General features: G+C 47.1%; 1 protein-coding gene across 8 annotated transcripts; it reads right to left on the reverse strand.

The window, feature by feature from the left end:
• Positions 1-292: 292 nt before the first annotated feature.
• On the reverse strand, positions 293-13,055 carry LOC141154708 (ankyrin repeat and SOCS box protein 12-like). 8 transcript variants are annotated; one of them, XM_073641053.1, is made up of 3 exons: positions 11,720-12,369; positions 4,589-5,358; positions 293-590 (listed from the first exon to the last, which is right to left on the reverse strand). In XM_073641053.1, the coding sequence occupies exons 1-3, from the start codon at positions 11,773-11,775 to the stop codon at positions 454-456; spliced, it is 963 nt and encodes a 320-aa protein (XP_073497154.1). In that variant the 5' UTR covers positions 11,776-12,369; the 3' UTR covers positions 293-453. The 8 variants fall into 8 exon arrangements, with proteins under 8 accessions (XP_073497154.1, XP_073497157.1, XP_073497155.1 ...); XM_073641056.1 differs by having other exon boundaries at positions 4,589-5,355; positions 11,633-11,723; XM_073641054.1 differs by lacking the exon at positions 11,720-12,369 and adding an exon at positions 11,633-11,714.
• Positions 13,056-27,205: the final 14,150 nt, after the last annotated feature.

The following is a 27,205-nucleotide window of genomic DNA, read 5'->3' on the forward strand; positions in this document are numbered from 1 at the left end:
CTCTCTGTCGAGTTTTAGAAGGTGTGATGAGAAGGAGGAGGATATGGCTGATAGACACTCTGAGATTCTGGACAGCAGAGAGGTGACATCTGGGCCAGAGAGATATTTTTTAGAGTCATCTGGATATAGATGGTACTAGAAGCCATGAGATTTTGAGTTGTGCTAGGCTAAAGGTATAGAAGAGTAGGTATCCCAATACACCAACACTGAATCATGTCATTAGAGTAAATGGGAAAAGTGTTGCTCTGATGAGAAGACTGTGGCCATTCACTTTTCTTACAGTGTGGTGGCCTAGTGACTGATGATTTGGCAAAATTAAGTGTCTGCAGATTTCCATGTCGTTAGAGCGTTGTAAGTCAAAATCCTCTTCTTCCTATACAGATGACATAACACCACGATTATATAAAATGGTTATTTTATTTGAGCTGTCCATTTTTTATGTCTCCTTCAGCATTAGTTGCTCTGATGCTGTAAGTATTTCACTATCCTTTGTGGAATCTTCAGCCGATCAATGAGACGTAACTTTCCCATTTGGTTTAGCCTTCTCCTTATGGTTAGACGACACTGAGACATCAGGGATCTGGGATATTCTGCAAACCAACACACATATATAAATCAGTGTTCAATGTACTTGTTTGTATCAATATTATTTTACCATCTGATCTCTACAATCATGACATCCTGTACCGCTAGACCACCTGTTGCGAAATGGTGGATTCATAAAAATTCATTGATTTTGGCCAGTTCTTTTTTTGCCTGATCTGGACACAACTGATGAACAGGTTGGTCCTCTTATGCACCTGCTAAGATATAGAAGCAATTTCATAGAATCTATAATTTGCCTACGGGTATGGTCACATGTAGGGCCCCGACTCATCAAAGTTTTCACGCCAGAATTCTGGTGTAAGAGGTTTGAAAAGTCATAAAATTTAGGAGCAACTCAGAGTTGCACTTAAATGTATTGATTTTTAGCATTTTCACAGCAGTTTCTCCCAAGTCTGCCAAAATGGGGGCAGCTGGGGTGGGACGGAGTCATGATGCCACAGCCCATCTAATTCATGACAAGCTGCGACATTCCACCCGTCAGAAATCTCAGTGCAGTCCCTGACTCGTCAGACGCTTCAGATTCATGAAGAGGTGTGCAACTACTCATGGACCAGGAGCATCTGACTCCAGCACGCCTCCTCATCAAGACCGGCATGAACAGCGCAGGCCTTGATTAATCGGGCCTGTAGTTTTCTTAGGTTGATTCAGAAGTTGAACCACTGCACCAAAATGGACTAAAAAAAAATGCTTCAAATGACCTTCCCATTCATTTTAGTGGGAAAACAAGTTTAGAGTGCACATGGAGTATATTTTTCTGTATGTGTTTTTGGGTCAGGAAATAAAAATATGTTAATTCTTGCCACTTTTTTCACAAGTTCGCCATTGAAATGAATTGGAAGTGGAAAAAAAACGTTCTGCCCTCCTGCTTGTCAAACATCATACAGGCATAATAGAGTGGAGGGTTTTTAGCTCACTGCCGGCATGCATTGCACAATGGCATGTGCAATGCATGCTGGGCAGTGAGAAAAGGTAGCTACAGCTCATATTGTGCTGACAGAATTAACTTTATTCTCCCAGGCTGCATTCGGGTTTCCGTCACGGGGGCGGCGTCGGTTCAGTCACAGAGCGGTGGCTGTAACCGTGCCCCCGGCCCTAACTGACAAAGGCTCTGCATTTTTCTCTATTTTTACACCATCAAAAATTTTTTAAAAATTTTCCCCAGCATATAAAAAAATACACCATTTTCTCCTATTAACCCTCCGTCACATACAATAGGCCTGACAGGCACATCTCTTTTACTTTCATTTCTCCTTCCTCACCAGATTGTGAGGAAATCCCCTCCCTCCAGGTAGTCTCCTGTCTCTAGCAGCTCTATGAAACCTCATACCACAGTTGGATTGCAGAGCTTCAGGAGGATAGATATAGCTGCGCTAATCTCTCAGGCTCATTGTATGTGAACACGTCACACTCAATAAGGTTGGTATTTTATGTTTTTATTCATCACAATTGTTTATTTAGCTTGTTTTATGAATGTATAGCACAAAGTGTGAGGATATTTCATAGAAATAAGGCAGATTAAAAAAGAAAGTGTGCTGCTCAGGCATATACAGTAGTTCCCTAACACATATTCCTTCTCTTGCTTCAGATTATCTGCTGAAATGGAGAGGAAAATGTACAATTTATCAAAAAACCTTGGTGTTGAGGAAGTAACAAACATGCTGTTAGATCATGCAGACCCCACACTGAATGAGGATTTAGGAGAGGAAAGTGAGATTGATTCTCATGATGAGGTGGAAGTATGTGAAGTGGATTCTGAAACAGAGCAAGATGGTGACAGTGATGAGGATGAAGATGTCGAATCTTATTATATGGGAAAAGTTAAAAAAAAAAACAATGGAACAAGAAGCCATTGCAGAAAAAACGAAGGGATCCTCAAAACATTATTACTCACCTTCCTGCAGTTATAGGAACTGCAAGTAATGCAAAAACTGCAGTTGAATGCTGGAATAGTTTATTCACAGATGACATTCTGGACTCTATTGACACATATACCAACCAATATATAGACATTATAAAGGACAAGTTCATCTGCAACAGAACCATCAAGGCCACAGATGAAATAGAACTGCGTGCTTTATTTGGATTATTATACCTTGCAGGAGCTTATAGGGCAAATAGACAAAGTTTGGAGGAACTTTGGAGTAAAGATGGGGATGGAGTTGAAAAATTTGGCCTTGTTATGTCCATAAACAGATTCAAGCTTCTAATTCGTTGCCTTCGGTTTGACGACAGAACTACCCGAACCGAACGTAAACCACATGACCGACTTGCTCCAATTCGTGATATATTCCAAAAATTTGTTGAAAACTGTAAAAAAAGCTATTGCCCTGGGGAGAATCTCACTATTGACGAAATGCTCCCTGGTTTTCGTGGTAAATGTGCCTTTCGTCAATATATTCCATCAAAGCCTAACAAATATGGAATAAAAATGTATGCCCTTGTTGATGCCAGTAAGACCTACACTTACAACCTGGAAGTTTATGCAGGAAAACAACCAGAAGGTCCTTACTGTGTCAGCAACAAACCCAGTGATGTTGTAAAAAGACTGGCTGAGCCCTTATTTGGATCGGGTCGCAATATAACAGCTGACAATTGGTTTTCAAATTGTGATCTGATTGATTATCTGAAAATGCAGAAGCTTTCATATGTCGTAACTGTAAGAAAAAATAAAAAAGAATTGCCTACACAGTTTGTAAGTGTGAAAGGGAGACAACAGTACAGCAGTATGTTTGCATTCCATAATGGAAAGGCTTTGGTTTCCTATGTACCACAAGCAAAAAAAATTGTACTTCTTCTATCAACACTTCATGATGATGATGCCATCGATCCTGGGACTGAGGCACAAAAAAACCCGGAGATAATTACATTTTATAATGCAACCAAAGGGGGTGTTGATACAGCTGATCAGATGTGCTCAACTTTCAACGTCAGCAGAAACACCAAACGCTGGCCAATGGTCATGTTTTTTGCTATGTTGAATTTGGGTGGTATAAATTCATAAGTCATTTACCTTGAAAACAAGCTTGAACCACTCCGTAGACGATTCTATCTGAAAAAATTGGCCCATGAACTAGTGCTTGGAAAGCTACGCAGGAGAAGTATGAAAACAATCGGTATCCCCTCTCGCCTTCAAGTTCAGCTCAAAAGATTCCGCCCAGAAGATGATAGTGAAAATTCACCACCTGCACCACCTCCAAAAAGAAGGAGATGCACCACCTGCACCACGGAAAGCGGAATCAGAAGGCTTTCTAATTATAAATGTCACAAATGTCATAATGCAATCTGCCTGACACATGCAAAAATTATGTGTAATTCTTGCTCTTTGCTCTGCAAGTGTAATTTTTCTGGGGAAACTTCAGGATCTAATTCTGATTGAGTGTGTGTTTAATAGTACTTAAGGTACCTTAAAATTAAGTTTGTTTCCATAAATTTTCTTTGTAGAGTTTTTTGACAGTCGAACTGGGGACTATTTGGCAGGAGTTTTGAAATGTTTGTATTTCAGAGTTATTAGTTTTATGTTAAGTAAATGGGTTTTTTTTGCACCTGATTATGTGTAGTCTCTTTTATTACACCCCTATGAAGGTCACTGATCACTTTTAGAGCACTGAAATTGCAAACATTAGATATTATAGGTATTTTTCTAGCCTGCACCTGACAGTCACATTGTATGTGAACTCGTTAGAACCGATATTGTATGTGACGGAGGGTTAAACTATCAGCCAGGGACATACCTAGAGGCCTCAGAGCCCCATAGCCATGACAGTCATAGGTCACCACACCCCATTGTTGATAGGATGGGTAATGGTAGATATCAGATTTTCTTCACAATGGAAAGCCCACAATATATAGTTAAAAAGTAGGAAGTTATCGCAGCATTGTCTTCCCCAGGAAAGAATGACTCCCAGTTTTCAGCATATGACCGGTCACAGCATAGAAACACTGGTCATTGAAGCCTATGAATGTGGTGTTTTAACAACTTTACCTTTTTCTTTCTCTAGAAGCTCCAGTGAGTGGCGTTGTGCCAATGGCTGGTAGGTATGCACATTGGGTAAATATAAGTGTGCACCAAAATCTATGAGAAGATGTATAAATTCTGGGCTACAGCCATGCTTCAGACATATCTCTAGCACAGATACAGGATGCTTGATTTTCATTAAAATGTCCTGGTCCGTACAATTATAATTTGGTTCGGCTCCATAAAGGAGAAGAGTCCTGAAGCATTCCAACTGGCCATACACAGCAGCGAGGTATAAGGGTCCGCTACAGCCTGTGCTAGGTATAGTCCTTATTGGTGGCTTTTTCAATCGAACATTAGTGTCTGCTCCATAATCCAGTAGCTCCTTCAGTATTTTGTCTCCACCATCGCGAGATGCTGTCAGCACGGGGGAGCAATTATTATAGACACTGCCACAAGGGTTGGCACCAGCTTTTAGTAATTCTCGAACACAGTCAAAGTGTCCAGCACTCACAGCCGCGAAGAGCGGAGTCTGGGCTTTTACATCTAAGCAGTCCACTTCTGCCCCATTGGCCAGAAGTATCTTCAGGCACTCCAGAGAGCCCTGGGAAGCCGCCAGGCGGAGAGGGGTGACTGGCACGCCCCATCCATTTCTGCTCTCTATATATTCCTTATATCGGTCCTGGCACAGCAACTCTGATAGGTGTTGTGGTTCGTCCATCTGCACTGCGCGGTGGAGCTCACAGCTCTCCGCATGGTCATCTTCATCACCTCTGTATTTTAGCATAAAGAATCTTCTAGGAAGAAAAGTCACACCATTACCATACCAAGTGTCAAAATATTTAGTATATTTGTCTATTTCATATTGGTCCAATGTGCCTAAAATAAGGATAGAAGCAACTTTGCAGTAGACCTTAATTAAAACTATACTAATGTATTGTGTTTACAGCTTCTATGCAGACCAACGAGTTCCCATGGTAGGCAACAACATCTGTATTCTTTCTCCTCCATTACCTTAATTCTCATGCTGGTGCCAGTATGTCACTCTCCACAAGGAGAAACGTTAACCCTTAGGCCATGTTCACACATCATGTTTTTTTCAGCGGTTTTTTGATGCAGTTTTTTATGCATATTTTCAGCTGCCTTTTGCAGTACCCCCATAGTCTGAGAAACCAGTATTCTCTGTTCACATATCATGTTTTTTTTTGTTCTGGATTTTGTGCCTTGCATGTTTTTTTGGAAAATAGAGCATGTCACTTCTTTCAGCGTTTTTTCACCCATGGGAAGTAATAAGTGGTGAAAAAAATGCTGAAAAAACGCATCAAAATTTGTATCAGCGTTTTTGATGCCAAAATATAATTTTTTTTTTTTCCACAGAACTTTATGTACATACATAAAAAAGACAGAAGGACAGTGAAAAAACGCTGAAAAAACACATAAAAAAGCACCAAAACTGCAAAAAAATCCTGAACAAAATGCCCTTGAAGATCAGGGTTTGCTGCAGAAAATTTATGCCAAAAAAAAAACATGATGTGTGAACATAGCCTTAGACCTCAGTCCAGAGCCTGTCACCTAGCCAAATCAGATCTCATACTTTGCACTGACGAGGGGCAATACCCCGAAACACCGTGTCTGCAAATTGAGATTCTGATTCGGCTTTTATCCTAAGTCATATTACAAGACTTGTTAAAGGGTTGATTGTGACTGGTAGGATTGCTACTTCCAATAGGTGGCGCTATAGAGTACAAGTCCTCTTCCTCTCTGAAGAGGCAATTTACATTACTTGTTTATACAAGCACTTTGCAATTTTACCCAAGAAGGTTAAAAACATGATGCCAAACTGATATATAATGAAACACAAGTGACAAATCCTCTTCTAATAGTTTTTTCTTACTTTTTTTTAATGAGTAAAACATATTTGCAGTAGCTAAAAACAAATGGTGATTGGTTAGGGACTCTTAACCTTTTTTTTCAACTCGTCCCTGCCATTTGCCATAAACAAAGGGAACAGGAGGGAACTCATTCCCACAAAATGCCATATACAGTGCTCAGCATAAATGAGTACACCCCCTTTGAAAAGTAGGATTTTAATCATTTTCTTACTGAACGCAAGAACAATTTCCACAATTTTGACTAGACTAAGATTCATAGAACATTTTTTAATCCATAACATGAAAGTAAGGTTAATAATATAACTTATTACAAAATCTTTACTCAAATTAGTTAATGCAAAATTGAATACGCCCCACATCAAAAACTACTACATCTAGTATTGTGGATGACCACCATGATTTTTAAAGACAGCACCAGGTCTTCTAGGCAGGGGATGAACAAGTTGGCGACATATTGTAACGTCTATTCTTTAAGAAGGACCTCCTTTAGGGCCTGGATGCTGGAGGCTTTCTGACACATCTGTTTGCAGTGTACTCATTTATGCTAAGCACTGTAAATGTGGCATGGGATCATTTGTAACATACACCTGAAACCCTGCTGCAACAATGGAGACTGGGGATAACTATGTCAATAGTGATTGTGGCATCTGAGGGTTTAGACAGAGAGGCTGTCACACCCATGGGCTACATAGCAGAAACAGGGTCTCAATGCAATGTCATGACAGATTGACATTTGGGGGAAGACCCCCCTCTTCGTCCTGTTACCTTTGTCCTCCCTGTTGACGTTATGCTCACAGATCAAGTACACCAGTTCTAGTCCTCTAAAAAAAAAAAAAACTTGCAAAACATTTAAATCTAACCTGTTATCAGGATTTTGCTAAGTAATCTACATACACTGTTACATTACTCTGATTAAAATGATACCTGGGTTGATGAAATCCGTCCTGTGGTTGTTGTTTAATCTGTATTTTCAGTTTGGAGATAATGATATGCTCATGCTGCAGGGCGGCCTGTGGGCGGGTCTTTATTTGGTGAAATGTTCTCATATCCATCATTGCGGCTTAAATGACAGGTCACTGAACCTTCATCTATCACTTGCCGATAGATGTTACTGTGCAAGCGCCGCCAGTGGTGTCATTTTGCTGGAGCTAAAAAAAAAATTCCTCCAACAAAATGGCGCTGCCGGCTTGCGGATAGATGCCACTGCGCAAGTGCAGCTGCCGGCGCCATTTTGGTGAAGTTTAATTTTTTTTTGGTCTATGAACTGCGCAAGGGCAGTATTTACAATAGGAGGCAGGTTACTGAAGGTTCAGTGACCTGTCATTTAAGCCACAATGATGAATATGAGAACAGAGCACCAAATAAAGACCCGCGCAAAGGTCACCCCGGAGCACAAGTATATCATTATCTCTAAACTGTCAATACACATTAAACAACAACCACAGGACGGATTACATCAACCAAGGTATCATTTTACTCAGTGTAACAGCGCCCATCTGACAGTGTATGTGGTTTACTGAGCACAATCCAGCTGACAGGTGCGCTTTCCACTGTGGTCAATTTTAATTCTTGCTCTTTAGTGATCCCCCCCCCTTCCTCCAAGAGCCATAGCTGTTTATTTTACCGCTGACATAGCCGTATGAGGGCTTGTTTTTTTGCAGCGAATGTAGTTGTGAATGACACTATTCACTTTGCCAAATAACCTCTGTACTTTCCCTGACGTACTACTATGTCATGGAGAGCGTCAGGGACTCAGAAGCAGAGTCCGCTCCACAGAGGGCAGATCCGGCTATATTATATATCTGACATTTGCCTCGTACAGCAGCAATTGGCGCACCCACCTATCCTTGCTATTAACCTCTTAATTGCCGCTATCAATCACTGAAAAGCGTCATGATCCAGCCTGTTAGTTCGTGGGCCCTTTCCCACCCCAGCGACGAGATCGAAGGGAGCCGATAAATTGCTATGACAGCCGGTGGCCCGCTGAAGCCCCCGTGTCCGTCATGTATCTCTTCTGTGATGATTGTTCTGTATCTGGGCCCTCGTAGGACACTGACATTTTTACTATAAATAGCAATATTGTATAAGTGAGATTACAGGTTCTAGTTCCTAGGGGAGCTAACAAATAAAATAAAACGTAGTAAAAAAAAAAGTTTTGTGTGTATATAAACGCATGTAAAAAAAACACTAAAAAACTAAATGAAAAAAACCCACACATAACCTAATAGGTGCAGAAATAATACAGAAAATCTGCGCCATCAAAAATTCATGAAATTCTCATTGTGGTAACGTAACCATAGAGGCAATTGACGGCTGTATAATGCACCTGCAAATGACATAAGATGTAACGGTACATCCTGGTGGAGAAAGGTTATGAAAGATACAAAACATAAACCAATTTCCCACTTAAAGCACCACTAAAGTGTTTTTTTTTTTTTTTATATTTCAGTGCTGGAGTGGTACCACTAATGTACGGTGCCTGCACTTAGTCTTAGGGCGCAGACAGGCGGCCGTATTTCTGGTGTGAGGATCGCAATGGAATCCTCGGACTGACCGTAGGCTCTCCTGACCCGAGTATAACAGCTGCATAGAAATACATCACAGTCACACTCAGGTCAGGAGAGCCGCCGGCCAATCCGAGGAATCCAATGCGATCCTCGCACGAGAACTACGGCCGTCTCTCTGCACCCTTATACTTACCAGGCGCCGTCTTCAGCTCTTCCCCACACCACACACATACCTCCTCTGCTGCTGGCACTTGCCTACCTTCTCTACTGCTGGCACGCACCTACCTCCTCCTCTGCTGCTGGCACACGCCCACCTCCTCTGCTGCTGCTGGCACACGCATACCTTCTCCTCTGCTGCTGCTGGCACACGCATACCTCCTCTGCTGCTGCTGGCACACACATACCTCCTCTGCTGCAGCTGGCACACGCATACCTTCTCCTCTGCTGCTGCTGGCACGCACCTACCTCCTCCTCTGCTGCTGGCACACGCCCACCTCCTCTGCTGCTGCTGGCACACGCATACCTCCTCTGCTGCTGCTGGCACACACATACCTCCTCTGCTGCTGCTGGCACACGCCTACCTCCTCTTCTGCTGCTGGCACACGCATACCTTCTCCTCTGCTGCTGCTGGCACACGCATACCTCCTCTGCTGCTGCTGGCACACACATACCTCCTCTGCTGCAGCTGGCACACGCATACCTTCTCCTCTGCTGCTGCTGGCACACGCATACCTCCTCTGCTGCTGCTGGCACACGCATACCTCCTCCTCTGCTGGCACACACCTACCTCCTCTGCTGCTGCTGGCACACGCCTACCTCCTCTGCTGCTGCTGGCACACGCCTACCTCCTCTGCTGCTGCTGGCACACGCCTACCTCCTCTGCTGCTGCTGGCACACACATACCTCCTCTGCTGCAGCTGGCACACGCATACCTTCTCCTCTGCTGCTGCTGGCACACACATACCTCCTCTGCTGCAGCTGGCACACACATACCTTCTCCTCTGCTGCTGCTGGCACACGCATACCTCCTCTGCTGCAGCTGGCACACACATACCTCCTCTGCTGCAGCTGGCACACGCATACCTTCTCCTCCGCTGCTGCTGGCACACGCATACCTCCTCTGCTGCTGCTGGCACACGCATACCTCCTCTGCTGCTGCTGGCACACGCATACCTCCTCCTCTGCTGGCACACACCTACCTCCTCTGCTGCTGCTGGCACACACATACCTCCTCTGCTGCTGGCACACACCTACCTCCTCTGCTGCTGCTGGCACACGCATACCTCCTCCTCTGCTGCTGCTGGCACACGCATACCTCCTCCTCTGCTGCTGCTGGCACACGCATACCTCCTCTGCTGCTGCTGGCACACGCATACCTCCTCTGCTGCTGCTGGCACACGCATACCTCCTCTGCTGCTGCTGGCACACGCATACCTCCTCTGCTGCTGCTGGCACACGCATACCTCCTCTGCTGCTGCTGGCACACACCTACCTCCTCTGCTGCTGGCACACACCTACCTCCTCTGCTGCTGCTGGCACACGCATACCTCCTCCTCTGCTGCTGCTGGCACCCGCATACCTCCTCCTCTGCTGCTGCTGGAACACGTATACCTCCTCCTCTGCTGCTGCTGGCACACGCATACCTCCTCTGCTGCTGGCACACGCATACCTCCTCTGCTGCTGCTGGCACATGCATACCTCCTCTGCTGCTGCTGGCACACGCATACCTCCTCTGCTGCTGCTGGCACACGCATACCTCCTCTGCTGCTGCTGGCACACGCATACCTCCTCTGCTGCTGCTGGCACACACCTACCTCCTCCTCTGCTGCTGGCACACGCCTATCTCCTCCTCTGCTGCTGGCACACACATACCTCCTCCTCTGCTGCTGGCACACGCCTACCTCCTCTGCTGCTGGCACACACATACCTCCTCTGCTGCTGCTGGCACACGCCTATCTCCTCCTCTGCTGCTGGCACACGCCTACCTCCTCCTCTGCTGCTGGCACACGCCTACCTCCTCTGCTGCTGCTGGCACACGCCTACCTCCTCTGCTGCTGCTGGCACACGCCTAAATCCTCTGCTGCTGCTGGCAAACGCCTACCTCCTCTGCTGCTGCTGGCACACGCATACCTCCTCTGCTGCTGCTGGCACACACCTACCTCCCCTGTTGCAGCTGGCACACACCTACCTCCTCTGCTGCTGCTGGCACACACCTACCTCCTCTGCTGCTGCTGGCACACGCATACCTCCTCTGCTGCTGCTGGCACATACCTACCTCCCCTGTTGCTGGCACACACCTGCCTCCTCTGCTGCTGCTGGCATATGCATACATCCTCTGCTGCTGCTGGCACACGCATACCTCCTCTGCTGCTGCTGGCACACACCTACCTCCTCTGCTGCTGCTGCTGGCATATGCATACATCCTCTGCTGCTGCTGGCACACGCATACCTCCTCTGCTGCTGCTGGCACACATCTACCTTCTCCTCTGCTGGCACACACCTACCTCCTCTGCTGTTGGCACACACATATCTCCTCTGCTGCTGCTGGCACACACCTACCTCCTCCTCTGCTGGCACACACATACCTCCTCCTCTGCTGCAGGCACACACATACCTCCTCCTCTGCTGCAGGCACACACATACCTCCTCTGCTGCTGCTGGCACACACTTACCTCCTCTTCTGCTGGCACACACCTATCTCCTCCTCTGCTGCTGCAGGCACACACATACCTCCTCCTCTGCTGCTGGCACACACATACCTCCTCCTCTGCTGCTGGCACACACCTACCTCCTCCTCTGCTGCTGGCACACACATACCTCCTCCTCTGCTGCAGGCACACACATACCTCCTCCTCTGCTGCAGGCACACACGTACCTCCTCTGCTGCTGCTGGCACACACGTACCTCCTCCTCTGCTGGCACACACCTACCTCCTCTGCTGCTGGCACACACCTATCTCCTCTGCTGCTGGCACACGCATACCTCCTCTGCTGCTGCAGGCACACACATGCCTCCTCTGCTGCTGCTGGCACACACCTACCTCCTCTGCTGCTGCTGGCACACACCTACCTCCTCCTCTGCTGGCACACACCTACCTCCTCCTCTGCTGCTGCTGGCACACACCTGCCTCCTCTGCTGCTGGCACACACCTACCTCCTCCTCTGCTGCAGGCACACACATACCTCCCTGCTGCTGCTGGCACACACCTACCTCCTCCTCTGCTGGCACACACCTATGTCCTCTGCTGCTGGCACACACATACCTCCTCCTCTGCTGCAGGCACACACATACCTCCTCTGCTGCTGCAGGCACACACCTACCTCCTCCTCTGCTGCTGGCACACACCTACCTCCTCCTCTGCTGCTGGCACACACCTACCTCCTCCTCTGCTGCTGGCACACACCTACCTCCTCCTCTGCTGCTGGCACACACATACCTCCTCTGCTGCTGGCACACACATACCTCCTCCTCTGCTGCTGCAGGCACACACATACCTCCTCCTCTGCTGCTGGCACACACCTACCTCCTCCTCTGCTGCTGGCACACACCTACCTCCTCCTCTGCTGCTGGCACACACCTACCTCCTCCTCTGCTGCTGGCACACACCTACCTCCTCCTCTGCTGCTGGCACACACCTATCTCCTGCTCTGCTGCTGGCACACACCTACCTCCTCCTCTGCTGCTGGCACACACCTACCTCCTCTGCTGCTGGCACACACCTACCTCCTCCTCTGCTGCTGGCACACACCTACCTCCTCCTCTGCTGCTGGCACACACCTACCTCCTCTGCTGTAGCCCAGGACTTCCTGCCCAGATCTGACTGACAGCAACAACAGGAAGCAGCCAGCACATAGAGAGGGGGTGCACGGAGCTGTAACACCGCTGACTGGTTCCTGCTCCTGCCTGCTGGTGCCGCGCGGCCTTGCCCAGATGATGCCCCCAGTGCCCGGCTCTAGTGTACACTGCCCGCTGCACGACATAGGACAGCAGCAGCGGTGCGGTCTCAGCATCAGCCAGCAGATGGAGCTGCTCACACGGTGTGCAGCGCCCAGTGTCAGTGCGGCAGTGATAAAGCTGCACATAATGGTGACTAGTACCGGTTACCGCGGGCACTGCCTCTAGAAGTGGCTTGGACCCGTCATGGGCAGCTCCATGACATACATTCTCGTGCACTACAGTCACAGCGCAATCTGCAGCAAAAGAAATGCGTCAGAGTTGGGAGAGTGTGAGAGGGAGAGCAGGAGCCTGTGTCTCTGCAGGGGGAGAGTGATATGGGCTGGAATTTATTCATCTGTATGTTCTGAAGGCTTTCCCAGTGACCAGGCAGTCAAACCACTTTCCACCATTCATTTCCCTTTAAAGGGAACCTGTCAACCCCATTTAAGTTTAACCCCATAGCTGCAGGTTAATAGCTTTTTTTTCATGTGAAAGTTTCCTTTAAAAGGGTTCTCTGTGACTAACATCGAGGACCCATCCCTAGGACAGGCCATCATTACGAGATCGCTGGGGGTCCAACACCGGCACCCCCACTGGCAAGCAGAGATTTGTGTCAGCTGCAGTCAGATGTAAGCAATGCAAAGCTGCACCTTACCACCTGTTCACTCGAATAGACGATACACTACAGTAGCCCAGAGGGGCCACTAAACGTTGTGCGGAGCCGCTCTGCGCTTTACATTGCTCGAATCCGGTGCAGAGATCAGCGCGGTTTTCTACATCCTTTCCCAGATGAACCATCTAAGGAATCACTCCTTTTGTTTGTTTTTGGAGATGTTTATATTTTTTCCAGAACAAGTTGTAAATGGGTTTTTGAAGCTTTTTTTCCACTTGATTTTTTTTCCACGACGAGGTTTTTTGAAACTTCACAAGAAAAAACTCTGAAGAAGCTCACCAAAAGTGGATTTTCTGTGTGAGTGTACCCTTAAGGCCACAGCCCCACTATCAGTATTTGGTCAGTATTGTTTCTCAGGAGTAGGAGCCAAAACCAGGTGAGGAACAATCAGAGAAAATGAATAATAAAGACAAGTCACCAATTCTGCATTTATCACCCACTCCTGGTTTTGGCTCCCACTCCTGAGAAAAAATACTGACCGAATACTGATAGTGGAGCCATGGCCTAATAGGAACAACTGTTTATGGGGTTTTACTCAGAGCTGGGAGAAGGTATTTTGATGTCCTGGACAAATGAAGCAAATGCCTCCCACCCCATGTGCCAATGAGTAGGAAATGTGTTGGGCAGGAGTAGCATGTCCGAGGGTGCAGCTGCTGAGCAGACACTTCCTAAATCTTGCTTTTTGTTACATCATTCAAAATGAATTGCTAATAGCGTTCCTATTGTTAAAAGGGTTGTCTGGGACTTTTACATTGATGGCCTATTAAGTGCGACACCCGTCACACCCCCTCTGAACTGGCTGCCAGCGATGCCGGGAACAGCTGAAGTGGTCAGTTCAACAGTATAGTGGACACGGGCAAGTATTGCACATCCGCCCCCATTGGACCAGCTGATTGGCAGGGGTGCCGGGTGTCTCACCCGTAACGGTCAGATATTAATAACCTAAAAGTCCCCGACATGCTCTTAAATGGTCGGACAGTTTTATAGTACTTGTGTCACCATTACTATTAAACAAGCCATTTTCATTTCTAATGATGTAGCGGAAATCAGCTGCAACATTTAGGAAGCCCTAGTCAAACTCCTCCAATATAGATCCAGACTTCAATCCTGATAATAGGCGGATTATGATGAGGGCAATCCGAGCTACCGCCCGGGGCCCCGAACCTGCAGGGGGTCCGCGGCTCCGGGCGGGGTGTCTTATGCCGGATTGCCCTCATTATATGTGCGGGCCGCCACGGCACATGCTGGTAGCAGTGGCGGGAGGGGGGCCCCGGACCGCTCCCCCTGCAGCGGCGCACGGCCGCTACTTCTTCATCGGCCGGGCCAGCACTGCAGCAGTTAACTTCCCTGTGCTAGCCCGGCCGCGTCACTGCTAGGAGACACGGTCCTGTGCGCGGCCGTGTCTCCTAGCTGTGACGTCACGCAGTGTGTGCACAGCCTGCACTGCTGCAACGGACAAGTCAGAGCAGGCAGGAGGAATGGAGCCGGGGGATGGTGTGTATGTGCATGTGTGTGTGCAGGCAGATATCATTGTGTGATGTCTGTTTATATGTATTTTTGTGTTTCAAATGTGTTTATGCGTGTATGTATACAGTACAGACCAAAAGTTTGGACACATCTTCTCATTTAAAGATTTTTCTGTATTTTCATGACTATGAAAATTGTACATTCACACTGAAGGCATCAAAACTATGAATTAACACATGTGGAATTATATACTTAACAAAAAAGTGTGAAACAACTGAAAATATGTCTTATATTTTAGGTTCTTCAAAGTAGCCACCTTTTGCTTTGATAACTGCTTTGCACACTCTTGGCATTCTCTTGATGAGCTTCAAGAGGTAGTCACCGGAAATGGTTTTCACTTCACAGGTGTGCCCTGTCAGGTTTAATAAGTGGGATTTCTTGCCTTATAAATGGGGTTGGGACCATCAGTTGTGTTGTGCAGAAGTCAGGTGGATATACAGCTGATAGTCCTACTGAATAGACTGTTAGAATTTGTATTATGACAAGAAAAAAGCAGCTAAGTAAAGAAAAACAAGTGGCCATCATTACTTTAAGAAATGAAGGTCAATCAGTCCAAAAAATTGGGCAAACTTTGAATGTGTCCCCAAGTGAAGTTGCAAAAACCATCAAGCGCTACAAAGAAATTGGCTCACATGAGGACCGCCCCAGGAAAGGAAGACCAAGAGTCACCTCTGCTTCTGAGGATAAGTTTATCCGAATCACCAGCCTCAGAAATCTCAGGTTAACAGCAGCTCAGATTAGAGACCAGGTCAATGCCACACAGAGTTCTAGCAGCAAACACATCTCTACAACAACTGTTAAGAGGAGACTTTGTGCAGCAGGCCTTCATGGTAAAATAGCTGCTAGGAAACCACTGCTAAGGACAGGCAACAAGCAGAAGAGACTTGTTTGGGCTAAATAACACAAGGAATGGACATTAGACCAGTGGAAATCTGTGCTTTGGTCTGATGAGTCCAAATTTGAGATGTTTGGTTCCAACCACCGTGTCTTTGTGCGATGCAGAAAAGGTGAACGGATGGACTCTACATGCCTGGTTCCCACCGTGAAGCATGGAGGAGGAGGTATGATGGTGTGGGGGGGCTTTGCTGGTGACACTGTTGGGGATTTATTCAAAATTGAAGGCATACTGAACCAGCATGGCTACCACAGCATCTTGCAGCGGCATGCTATTCCTTCCGGTTCGCGTTTAGTTGGACCATCATTTATTTTTCAACAGGACAATGACCCCAAACACACCTCCAGGCTGTGTAAGGGCTATTTGACCAAGAAGGAGAGTGATGGGGTGCTACGCCAGATGACCTGGCCTCCACAGTCACCAGACCTGAACCCAATCGAGATGGTTTGGGGTGAGCTGGACTGCAGAGTGAAGGCAAAAGGGCCAACAAGTGCTAAGCATCTCTGGGAACTCCTTCAAGATTGTTGGAAGACCATTTCCGGTGACTACCTCTTGAAGCTCATCAAGAGAATGCCAAGAGTGTGCAAAGCAGTCATCAAAGCAAAAGGTGGCTACTTTGAAGAACCTAGAATATAAGACATATTTTCAGTTGTTTCACACTTTTTTTGTTAAGTATATAATTCCACATGTGTTAATTCATAGTTTTGATGCCTTCAGTGTGAATGTACAATTTTCATAGTCATGAAAATACAGAAAAATCTTTAAATGAGAAGGTGTGTCCAAACTTTTGGTCTGTACTGTATGTTTGTGTGTGTGCGTGACTGCGTGCGGCCCCCTGCTGTGTATAGATGGCGCCGTGCGGCCTCCTACTGTGTATACAGTACAGACCAAAAGTTTGGACACACCTTCTCATTTAAAGATTTTTCTGTATTTTCATGACTTTGAAAATTGTACATTCACACTGAAGGCATCAAAACTATGAACACATGTGGAATTCTATACTTAACAAAAAAGTGTGAAACAACTGAAAATATGTCTTATATTCTAGGTTCTTCAAAGTAGCCACCTTTTGCTTTGATGACTGCTTTGCACACTCTTGGCATTCTCTTGATGAGCTTCAAGAGGTAGTCACCGGAAATGGTTTTCACTTCACAGGTGTGCCCTGTCAGGTTTAATAAGTGGGATTTCTTGCCTTATAAATGGGGTTGGGACCATCAGTTGTGTTGTGCAGAAGTCAGGTGGATACACAGCTGATAGTCCTACTGAATAGACTGTTAGAATTTGTATTATGGCAAGAAAAAAGCAGCATTCTCTTGATGAGCTTCAAGAGGTAGTCACCGGAAATGGTCTTCCAACAATCTTGAAGGAGTTCCCAGAGATGCTCTCCCTCTTGGTCAAATAGCCCTTACACAGCCTGGAGGTGGGTTTGAGGTCATTGTCCTGTTGAAAAATAAATGATGGTCCAACTAAACGAAAACCGGATGGAATAGCATGCCGCTGCAAGATGCTGTGGTAGCCATGCTGGTTCAGTATGCCTTCAATTTTGAATAAATCCCCAACAGTGTCACCAGCAAAGCCCCCCCACACCATCACACCTCCTCCTCCATGCTTCACGGTGTGAATCAAGCATGTAGAGTCCATCCGTTCACCTTTTCTGCGTCGCACAAAGACACGGTGGTTGGAACCAGAGATCTCAAATTTGGACTCATCAGACCAAAGCACAGATTTCCACTGGTCTAATGTCCATTCCTTGTGTTCTTTAGCCCAAACAAGTCTCTTCTGCTTGTTGCCTGTCCTTAGCAGTGGTTTCCTAGCAGCTATTTTACCATGAAGACCTGCTGCACAAAGTCTCCTCTTAACAGTTGTTGTAGAGATGTGTCTGCTGCTAGAACTCTGTGTGGCATTGACCTGGTCTCTAATCTGAGCTGCTGTTAACCTGCGATTTCTGAGGCTGGTGACTCGGATAAACTTATCCTCAGAAGCAGAGGTGACTCTTGGTCTTCATTTCCTGGGGCAGTCCTCATGTGAGCCAGTTTCTTTGTAGCGCTTGATGGTTTTTGCAACTGCACTTGGGGACACATTCAAAGTTTGCCCAATTTTTCGGACTGACTGACCTTCATTTCTTAAAGTAATGATGGCCACTCGTTTTTCTTTACTTAGCTGCTTTTTTCTTGCCATAATACAAATTCTAACAGTCTATTCAGTAGGACTATCAGCTGTGTATCCACCTGACTTCTGCACAACACAACTGATGGTCCCAACCCCATTTATAAGGCAAGAAATCCCACTTATTAAACCTGACAGGGCACACCTGTGAAGTGAAAACCATTTCCGGTGACTACCTCTTGAAGCTCATCAAGAGAATGCCAAGAGTGTGCAAAGCAGTCATCAAAGCAAAAGGTGGCTACTTTGAAAAACCTAGAATATAAGACATATTTTCAGTTGTTTCACACTTTTTTGTTAAGTATATAATTCCACATGTGTTAATTCATAGTTTTGATGCCTTCAACGTGAATGTACTATTTTCAAAGTCATGAAAATACAGAAAAATCTTTAAATGAGAAGGTGTGTCCAAACTTTTGGTCTGTACTGTAGATGGCGCCGTGCGGCCTCCTGCTGTGTATAGATGGCACCGTGCGGCCTCCTGCTGTGTATAGATGGCGCCGTGCGGCCTCCTGCTGTGTATAGATGGCGCCGTGCGGCCTCCTGCTGTGTATAGATGTTTCCGTGCGGCTTCCTGCTGTGTATAGATGGCGCCGTGCGGCCTCCCGCTGTGTATAGATGGCTACGTGCAGCCTCCCGTTGTGTATAGATGGCTGCGTGCAGCCTCCCGCTGTGTATAGATGGCACCGTGCAGCCTCCCGCTGTGTATAGATGGCTACGTGTGCTCAATATTGAGTCATACAATTAATGTAAGGCTATGTGCCCACGATACAGAAATGTTCCGGATTTTTTTTGAGCGTTTCTGCATCTCCCTGGCAGAAAAAACGCATGCGGATTGTACATGCGGATTGTACATGGGCTTTTTCTTGCCAGGGACATGCGGATGTGAAGCGTTCATCACTTGCATTTCCGCATGCGGGTTGACAAGCGATTTTAGCATCACTTGGAAAGTGCTTGACAACTTGGTTACACTATATAAATCCATGCAACCAGTATGGATTTATATAGTGTGACCGTAAAAGAATGGTAAAAAATATATACCGTATATTCCGGCGTATAAGACGACCTGGTGTATAAGACGACCCCCCTACTTTCCTGTTAAAATATAGAGTTTAGGATATATTCACCGTATAAGACTACCCCTTTTCCAACGCATACCAAACACCGGTAAAAATTTTAAAAAAACAGATTTGAATTTAACATGGTCCTTTTTTTAATTTAAATTCTTATGACATGCAGGTATATAGCAGAAAAACTGTCACTCATAAACATATTAAAATAGGGGGGACCCCACGTCATTTTTTGGGGGGGTCCCCCATTCTAATAGCTAGTAAAGGCTAGGTATTCAGCTGGGGGCTGATATTAGTAGCCTGGGAAGCTCCGTGGGTATTACCCCCTTCCCAGACTTCAAACATCTGCCCCAGCCGTCTGCTTAACCTCCGCTAGAGACTATAATGATGGTGGATCCCACGCCAATTTTCTTTTTAAAAAATCCTTTATTTTAACACTAAATGACAATTGAGGGGTTAATAAAGATGCAGTCCCTAAATTATTATTAATTTTGTAATTAATTTTTCCCAAAAATGTTGACGTGGGCTTCGCCATATTTTTGTGTCCAGCCAGGTACAGCAGGCAGGAACGGGCTGCCCCCAACCACCAGCTGCCTATTTGTACCTGGCCGGGCCGGACACAACAATATAGGGAAGCCCTTTTTTTTTTAATTATTTCATGAAATAATTAAAAAAAAAAAGACGTGGGGCTTCGCCCTATTTTTGTGTCCAGCCAGGTACAACTAGGCAGCTGGGGGCTGGAATCTGCAGCGCAGGGAGGCCCAAGCTTTCTGGCCCCCCCCCCGCTGCAAATTGCAGTCCGCAGCCACCCCGGAAAATGGCGCGTTCATAGAAGCGCCATCTTCTGGCGCTGTACCCAACTCATCCAGGGCCCTGGTGCGGTGGCTCACTGGGTAATAAAGGGGTTAAGGCCAGCTTGGCATTATCAGCTGGCCCTAAGCCCGAAATTCATGGGGTCACGCCAATATTAGACATGACCACCATGAATTTCTAGTAAAGTAATTAAAAAAAACACAAACACCCAGAATAAAGTCCTTTAATTGAAATAAAGACACAATTTTTTAATGTTCTAAATTAAACCATACTTACCATCACGCCCATTCCAGCTGAAGCCAACGATCTCCTGCAATAAAAGTAAAATAATAAAGCAACCTCATCCTTACCTCTCCATGGTTCCCAGGACCGGTCCAGCTCTGCTACATTCACATGACAGGCTGGACCGCAGCAGAACGCTGCCGTTCAGCTTGCCATGCGGCAGACACTGAGAAGCGCAGGCATGCTTGTGCTCCTCAGTGTCTGACTGTGACAGCATCCAGATGAGCCGAGATCATGTCCAATGAACTCGGCTCACCTCATGCACGTCACTGACAGCGTGGGAAAATTCTCCTGCTCCCCACATGCGCAGTAGAAGTTTCCCACGCTGTCAGTGACGGACGTCCAGGAGGTGAGCTGAGTTCATTGTCGGCTCATCTGGATGCCGTCACAGCCAGACACTGCAGAGCGCAAGCATGCCTGCGCTTCTCAGTGTCTGCGGGATGACAGGCTGGATGGCAGCGTTCTGCTGCGGTCCAGCCTGTCATGTGAATGTAGCAGAGCTGGATCGGTCCTGGGAACCATGGAGAGGTAAGGATGAGGTTGCTTTATTATTTTACTTTTATTGCAGGAGATCGTTGGCTTCAGCTGGAATGGGCGTGATGGTAAGTATGGTTTAATTTAGAACAATAAAGAATTGTGTGTTTATTTCAATTAAAGGACTTTATTCTGGGTGTTTGTGTTTTTTTTAACTTTGACTATGGGGTTAGTAATGGGGGTGTCTTATAGACGCCTCTCCATTACTAACCTGGGCTTGATGTCAGCTGGCATTATAAGCTGACATCAACCCCAGCCCTATTACCCCCTGCCACCGCACCAGGGCAGCGTGGAAGAGCGAGGCTAAGTGCCAGAATTGGCGCATCCTATGGATGCGCCATTTCTGGGGCGGCTGACGGCTGGTGTTTCTAGCCTGGGAGGGGGCCAATATTCATGGCTCCCTTCCTGGGCTATTAATATCAGCCCCCAGCTGTCTGCCTAGCCTTTGCTAGCTATTAAATTAGGGGGGACCCCACGTCATTTTTTTGGGGGGGTCCCCCATTTTAATAGCTAGTAAAGGCTAGGTATTCAGCTGGGGGCTGATATTAGTAGCCTGGGAAGCTCCGTGGGTATTACCCCCTTCCCAGGCTTCAAACATCTGCCCCAGCTGTCTGCTTAACCTCCGCTAGAGACTAAAATTATGGGGAACCCCACGCCAATTTTTTTTTAAATAAATCCGTTATTTTAACACTAGATGACAAGTACAGTAACCAGCACTGTCACTGTACTTCTTATATATGTGACTGACATGTTTCTATCTATCTAATCTATGTGTGATGCTCTATTCTTTCTATTCTAAATTGTCGGGTGCCGGCTTATGCCGCTGCTGAATTGCCGGCTTTTCATATATTGTCACAGAAGCGATGCGAACTTCCCTGCTCCGGACACAGCGCAGCGCTTCTGTGACAAGTGAAAGCTGTCGGCACAGAAGCCCTGCGCTGTGTCCGGAGCTGGGAATACGCAGCGATGTGTCAGTTTCAGCACAGAAGCGCTGACTGTCTGGACCTACCGCCGCCGTATTTTAACTCCCTCCACCTTATATTAACTCCGACATGGCAGGGATACGGCCACGGCAGCTTATTAACACCCCCAGAGTATCCCCGCATGTCAATTTCTGAAAGTTCAAAAGCATTACCGGCGTATAAGACGACCCCAGACTAGACAGAAGATTTTTCAGTCTTCAAAAGTCGTCTTATACGCCGGAATATACGGTACTTACCTTCTGATGGCCTGCCGACGTCAGCGGTCGCGTGACCCGTCACATGACTAAATGACGTCACGGCAGGTCCTTTTCAGACCATCGCGAGCTGCTGGCAAGCCAGGACGCATCGGATAAAGACACCGGGGGCCATCAGAAGGTAAGTATAATATTTTTTTTTTATTTTATTCTTTTTTTACAGGTTCTATGGTACCCGGGTCCGGAGGAGAGTCTCCTGTCCTCCACACCCAGGTACCATTTGCACATTGAAACGCATGGATTCTGCATGTACAGATGCAGGGATGCAGATTCCATGCGTTCTAATGCAAGTCAATGGCGGCGAAAACGCCGCGCTTCCGCAAAATAATTGGTAATGCTGCGGATTTTTCCGCAATGATAATCCGCAGCGGAAATTTCCGCAGCATGTACACAGCACATGCGGATTATCATTGGGGAACATGGCAGACCTTCTACCAAGCGTTTTTTAAGCGTTTCTGCAGCGGAATTGCCGCTGCGGAAACGCTTAAAAAGCGCATAGTGGGCACACAGCCTAAAAACAAATATTATAATTAATATTGTGCCAAATAAATTTCACGCGAACTATCACATGATCTATCACAGGGGATCATGTGATACATCAGGTGTGTGTGTGTGTGTGTGTGTGTGTGTGGGGGGCGCCTTCTAAACTGCCCTGGGCCCTTGCTACTCTTAATCCACCCCTGATCCTGGTGAATGGCTCGTTTAGACGAGTGTACAATACAGATGCGATCTGTCCCAGTAGAAATCAGACTGCACACTGACGAATGGAACTCACTGGGGTTGTTCAGGTGACAGTTTTCTCCCATGGAATGAGGGTCCATGTGGAAAAAAATTGTGGCATGCACTATTCCTGATCTTCAATGAGATTCGCCTATACAAGTCTAAGGATGCGCAAAACCTTGGATTCCAACCGTGTGACATTCAATTTTTATGGTTACATTGCCATTATTAACTTAGAAAACTGTATTTGATTATGTAGATTTTAAAATGTCAACTTATAAATATGTAAAATACAGACATCATAATACGGATGAAAATAGTCCAAGTTTTCTGGATGAAAATAAAGCAATTTTTTACACTCACCTTAACTCAGCCTACAGATGAGACTTGACACCAAGATATAAGAAAGAAAAAAGCTGCACTCTGAAATGCTAAGAATAGTAAATCTAGAAAATTGGAACTGCATTACTGCCATAGAAAATAGGTAAGTGCTGCATTATGTACGTATGGAATTTTGGAAAAATGGAACTGCAACATTGCTCTAAAATAATTGCAATATTGCAGTTCTGTTTTTCCAAACCTCCATACATACAACATGTAGCACTTACCTATTTTCTATGGCAGTCATGCAGTTCCAATTTTCTAGCTTTACTATTCTTAGCATTTCAGAGTGCAGCGTTGTTTTTTTCTTATAACTGTTGTCTTTCTGGCACCTGTACACACTAGTTTGGATGTGGTGGTCAGTTTTTCTGATTGACACCAGGATAGTTCTGCATTATGTAATTACAATTTACTTTCTACTTCAGCTCTTAGACCCTTTGTATAATACGTCATATTATGGTGATATTATTATGGTGTGCAGTATAGCACTAGGATTAGTTGTACGGTATGGCAGCATTTTTGTATGTTGTACAGCTGTACTTGTGTGCATGTATGCTTACCTCACAGTTACTGACATGCACTTCCCTAGTACTGATATAGTATCTGCATTACTGTTTAAAGTGACTCTTTCAGCAGGATGTTCAAACCCAAAGTATTGATGTACATGTAGCTCTTTCATAAATAAGTCCAGAAATACCTTTACATGGCCAGTTCCTTCCTCCTTTACCTAGTGCTGCCTCCCCCTGCTAGACTGACAGCCACTATACTGTGTGACTTCAGGCAAAGGAGCCATCAGTCACACAGGAGGAGGCAGCACTGGGTGGGGAATAGAGCTGGAGTGACGGAGGCTTCAGATCTGTAAATATACAGCATCTATAGCTATACAATGTAACACATTTTTCTCTTTCTAGACCTAAGAAAACCTAATATGGTGATTCTTTGTGTTGTGGTACAGTGTACATGGCCAAATATTATATACAGTACATACAATATAAAATATCACAGGTTATGTATGTGTGTGCTGATTAGAAGAAAGTATGCATGCTGTCATTTCAGGTTTCCTGCACAGCCTGATTCTTACAGCTGAAATGACATGGGTGACATGACAGACACAAGTCAGTGGTTTGGGATGAAGCGAGGGGCTGTTGTAGCAGCAGCTGATCTCCATGGAGCTGAATTATATTTGGAATGAAATTCATAACATTTCTGGAATAGTTTTCTTATGGAGAGACAGGGCAGGCTATAGGGCAGGGGTCTCAAACTCAGCTGGGCATATGGGTCGCACACGGAAAAACATTTAATTTGGGGGGCCGCATTATTTGCATGACAAAGTGACATTTTTAGTGATACCATTTTATTTTCTATACACCTTTTGAACTGGTCCTCATCTTGCAGACATGGTCTCCCATCCAGGTTCCCCATATTGCAGACATGGTCTCCCATCTACGTTCCCCATATTGCAGACATTGTCTCCCATCCAGGTTCCCCTGTATTGCAGACATGATCTCCCATCCAGGTCCCCCATATTGCAGACATCGTCTCCCATCCAGGTCCCCCATATTGCAGACATGGTCCCCCATATTGCAGACATGGTCCCCCATATTGCAGACATGGTCTCTCATCCAGGTCCCCCATATTGCAGACACGGTCTCCCATCCAGGTCCTTCATATTGCAGACATGGTCTCCCATCCAGGTCCTTCATATTGCAGACATGGTCTCCCATCCAGGTCCCCTGTATTGCAGACATGTTCTCCCATCCAGGTCCCCCATATTGCAGACATGGTCTCCCATCCAGGTCCCCCTTATTGCAGACATGGTCCCCCATATTGCAGACATGGTCTCCCATCCAGGTCCCCCATATTGCAGACATGGTCCTCCATCAAGGTCCCCCATATTGCAGACATGTTTCCCCATATTGCAGACATGGTCTCCATATTGCAGACATGGTCTCCCATCCAGGTCCCCCATATTGCTGACATGGTCCCCCATCCTGGTCCTTATCTTGCAGACATGTCCCCCATCCAGGTCCCCCCCATACTGCGCACAGGGTCCGTCCATCCCCCATACTGCGCACAGGGTCCGTCCGTCCCCCATACTGCGCACAGGGTCCGTCCGTCCCCCATACTGCGCACAGGGTCCGCCCCCCCATACTGCGCACAGGGTCCGTCCGTCCCCCATAGTGCGCACAGGGTCCCCCCCCCACACTGCACACCGGGTCCGCCCCCCCTCCATACTGCGCTCAGGGTCCCCCCTGTACTGCGCACAGGGTCCGTCCGTCCCCCATAGTGCACACAGGGTCCGTCCGTCCCCCATAGTGCACACAGGGTCCGTCCGTCCCCCATAGTGCACACAGGGTCCGTCTGTCCCCCATACTGCGCACAGGGTCCCCCCCCCACACTGCACACCAGGTCCGCCCCCCCTCCATACTGCGCTCAGGGTCCCCCCTGTACTGCGCACAGGGTCCGTCCCCCCCATACTGTGCACTGCGCACAGGGTTCCCCCCCCATACTGCGCACAGGGTCCCCTTCCCCCCCCATACTGCGCACAGGGTCCCCTTCCCCCCCCATACTGCACACAGTGTCCCCGAACCCCCATACTGCGAACAGGGTCCCATGTCCCCCCATACTGCGCTCAGGGTCCCATGTCCCCCCATACTGCGCTCAGGGTCCCCGTCCCCCCATACTGCGCTCAGTGACAGAGAAAAAAAAAGATTCTCACCTGTCCTCCATTCCCTCGGCGTCCTTTCTGCACCTGTGGCCCGCAGGCACAGACCCCGTAACGATCGTGGCTCTCTCCAGCAGCCGCCGACATCAGCGCTGTAATGCAGTGTATTGCCGCGCAGAGACCGGCTCTCTGCACAGCAATACCAGTGTCAGCCGTCGGCCTATCAGAGGCCAGTAGCTGACATCTGCGTCCCAGCGCAGCGGTGTATGATGTCACTGCCATGCGCAGATGTCAGCTACTGGCCTCTGATAGGCCGGCGGCTGGCACTGATATTGCTGTGCGGAGAGCCGGTCTCTGCACAGCAATATACTGCATTACAGCGCTGATGTCGGCGGCTGCTGAAGAGAGACGCGATCGTTACGGGGTCTATGTGCCTGCAGGACGCAAGAAGCAGCCGGAGGGGCCGCATGCGGCCCGCGTGCCACTTGTTTGAGACCCCTGCTATAGGGTAAAGAGAGGCACAGATGGTCTAAATGTCATTCATGTCATTAATGTAGCATAATATACACATATCTCAGTATTTGAATGTATCATCCAGTGTAAGCAGTTACAATATAATGGCAGTGCACATGGCCAACCACCACTCCATTCATTCCCCATGGGGCTCCCGAGCATGGCCCTTGGATTTTTTCCGGCAGCTCCATAGAGAATGAATGGAGTGCTGGTCAGGTGGCATGCACGCGGCCATTACATGGTCATTGGGATAAAAGTTCCCCATTCTGGCAATCTCTGTGCGGGTCCCAGGTGATAACTTATCTACACTGGAGGACCCCTTTAAGGACCAGAAAATTGTAAACAATCTTTTTCGATATACCCTGTTGGGTTATGGTATAATGCTGAGGGGAATTCTTCCATTAGAGATAGCGGAGGGCTTAACCCCTTCCTGACATTCACCATGTATGGAGCAGGCTCAGGATATGAGCCCACACCTTAAAGAGGTTGTCTGGTTCAAAATGATAAGTCTGCAGTCACTCTGTGTGACTGCAGACTTATGAATCCCCCGGCGCAGGCACTGTGCACGGCGGGGATTCACCAGTTTCTGATACTCCAGGCCAAAGCCTGACTGGTGGGCGTGGCCTTGCTCCATACACTTGTATAGAGTGAGGCCGCACCCGGTCTAGTGATGCGGCTGTCCAGTGGGCGTGGCCATACAGAGGGTGTGGCCTTGCTCTATACAAGTGTACGGAGCGAGGCCACGCCCAGTAGCTGGGACTATGTATAACTCATACATAACCTCTGGTCCCGGGTCAGAAACTGGCGAATCCTCGTAGCACACAGTGCCTGCTCTG

The sequence above is a fragment of the Phyllobates terribilis genome, unplaced genomic scaffold (genome assembly GCF_046119375.1).
Source record: "Phyllobates terribilis strain yellow unplaced genomic scaffold, ASM4611937v1 Scaffold_7__3_contigs__length_470593459, whole genome shotgun sequence".
Taxonomy (NCBI): Eukaryota; Metazoa; Chordata; class Amphibia; order Anura; family Dendrobatidae; genus Phyllobates; species Phyllobates terribilis.

What these genes read in the sequence shown, in the direction of transcription:
- LOC141154708 (XM_073641050.1), bottom strand. Translation starts at nt 9,391, where the DNA reads ATGCGTGTGCCAGCTGCAGCAGAGGAGGTATGTGTGTGCCAGCAGCAG. An exon ending in TGCCAGCAGCAGAGGAGGAG is followed by an intron (nt 5,356 to 9,245) that starts GTAGGTGCGTGC and finishes TCTTCCTAGAAG; the next exon opens with ATTCTTTATGCTAAAATACA. An exon ending in GCTTCTAGAGAAAGAAAAAG is followed by an intron (nt 591 to 4,588) that starts GTAAAGTTGTTA and finishes GTTGGTTTGCAG; the next exon opens with AATATCCCAGATCCCTGATG.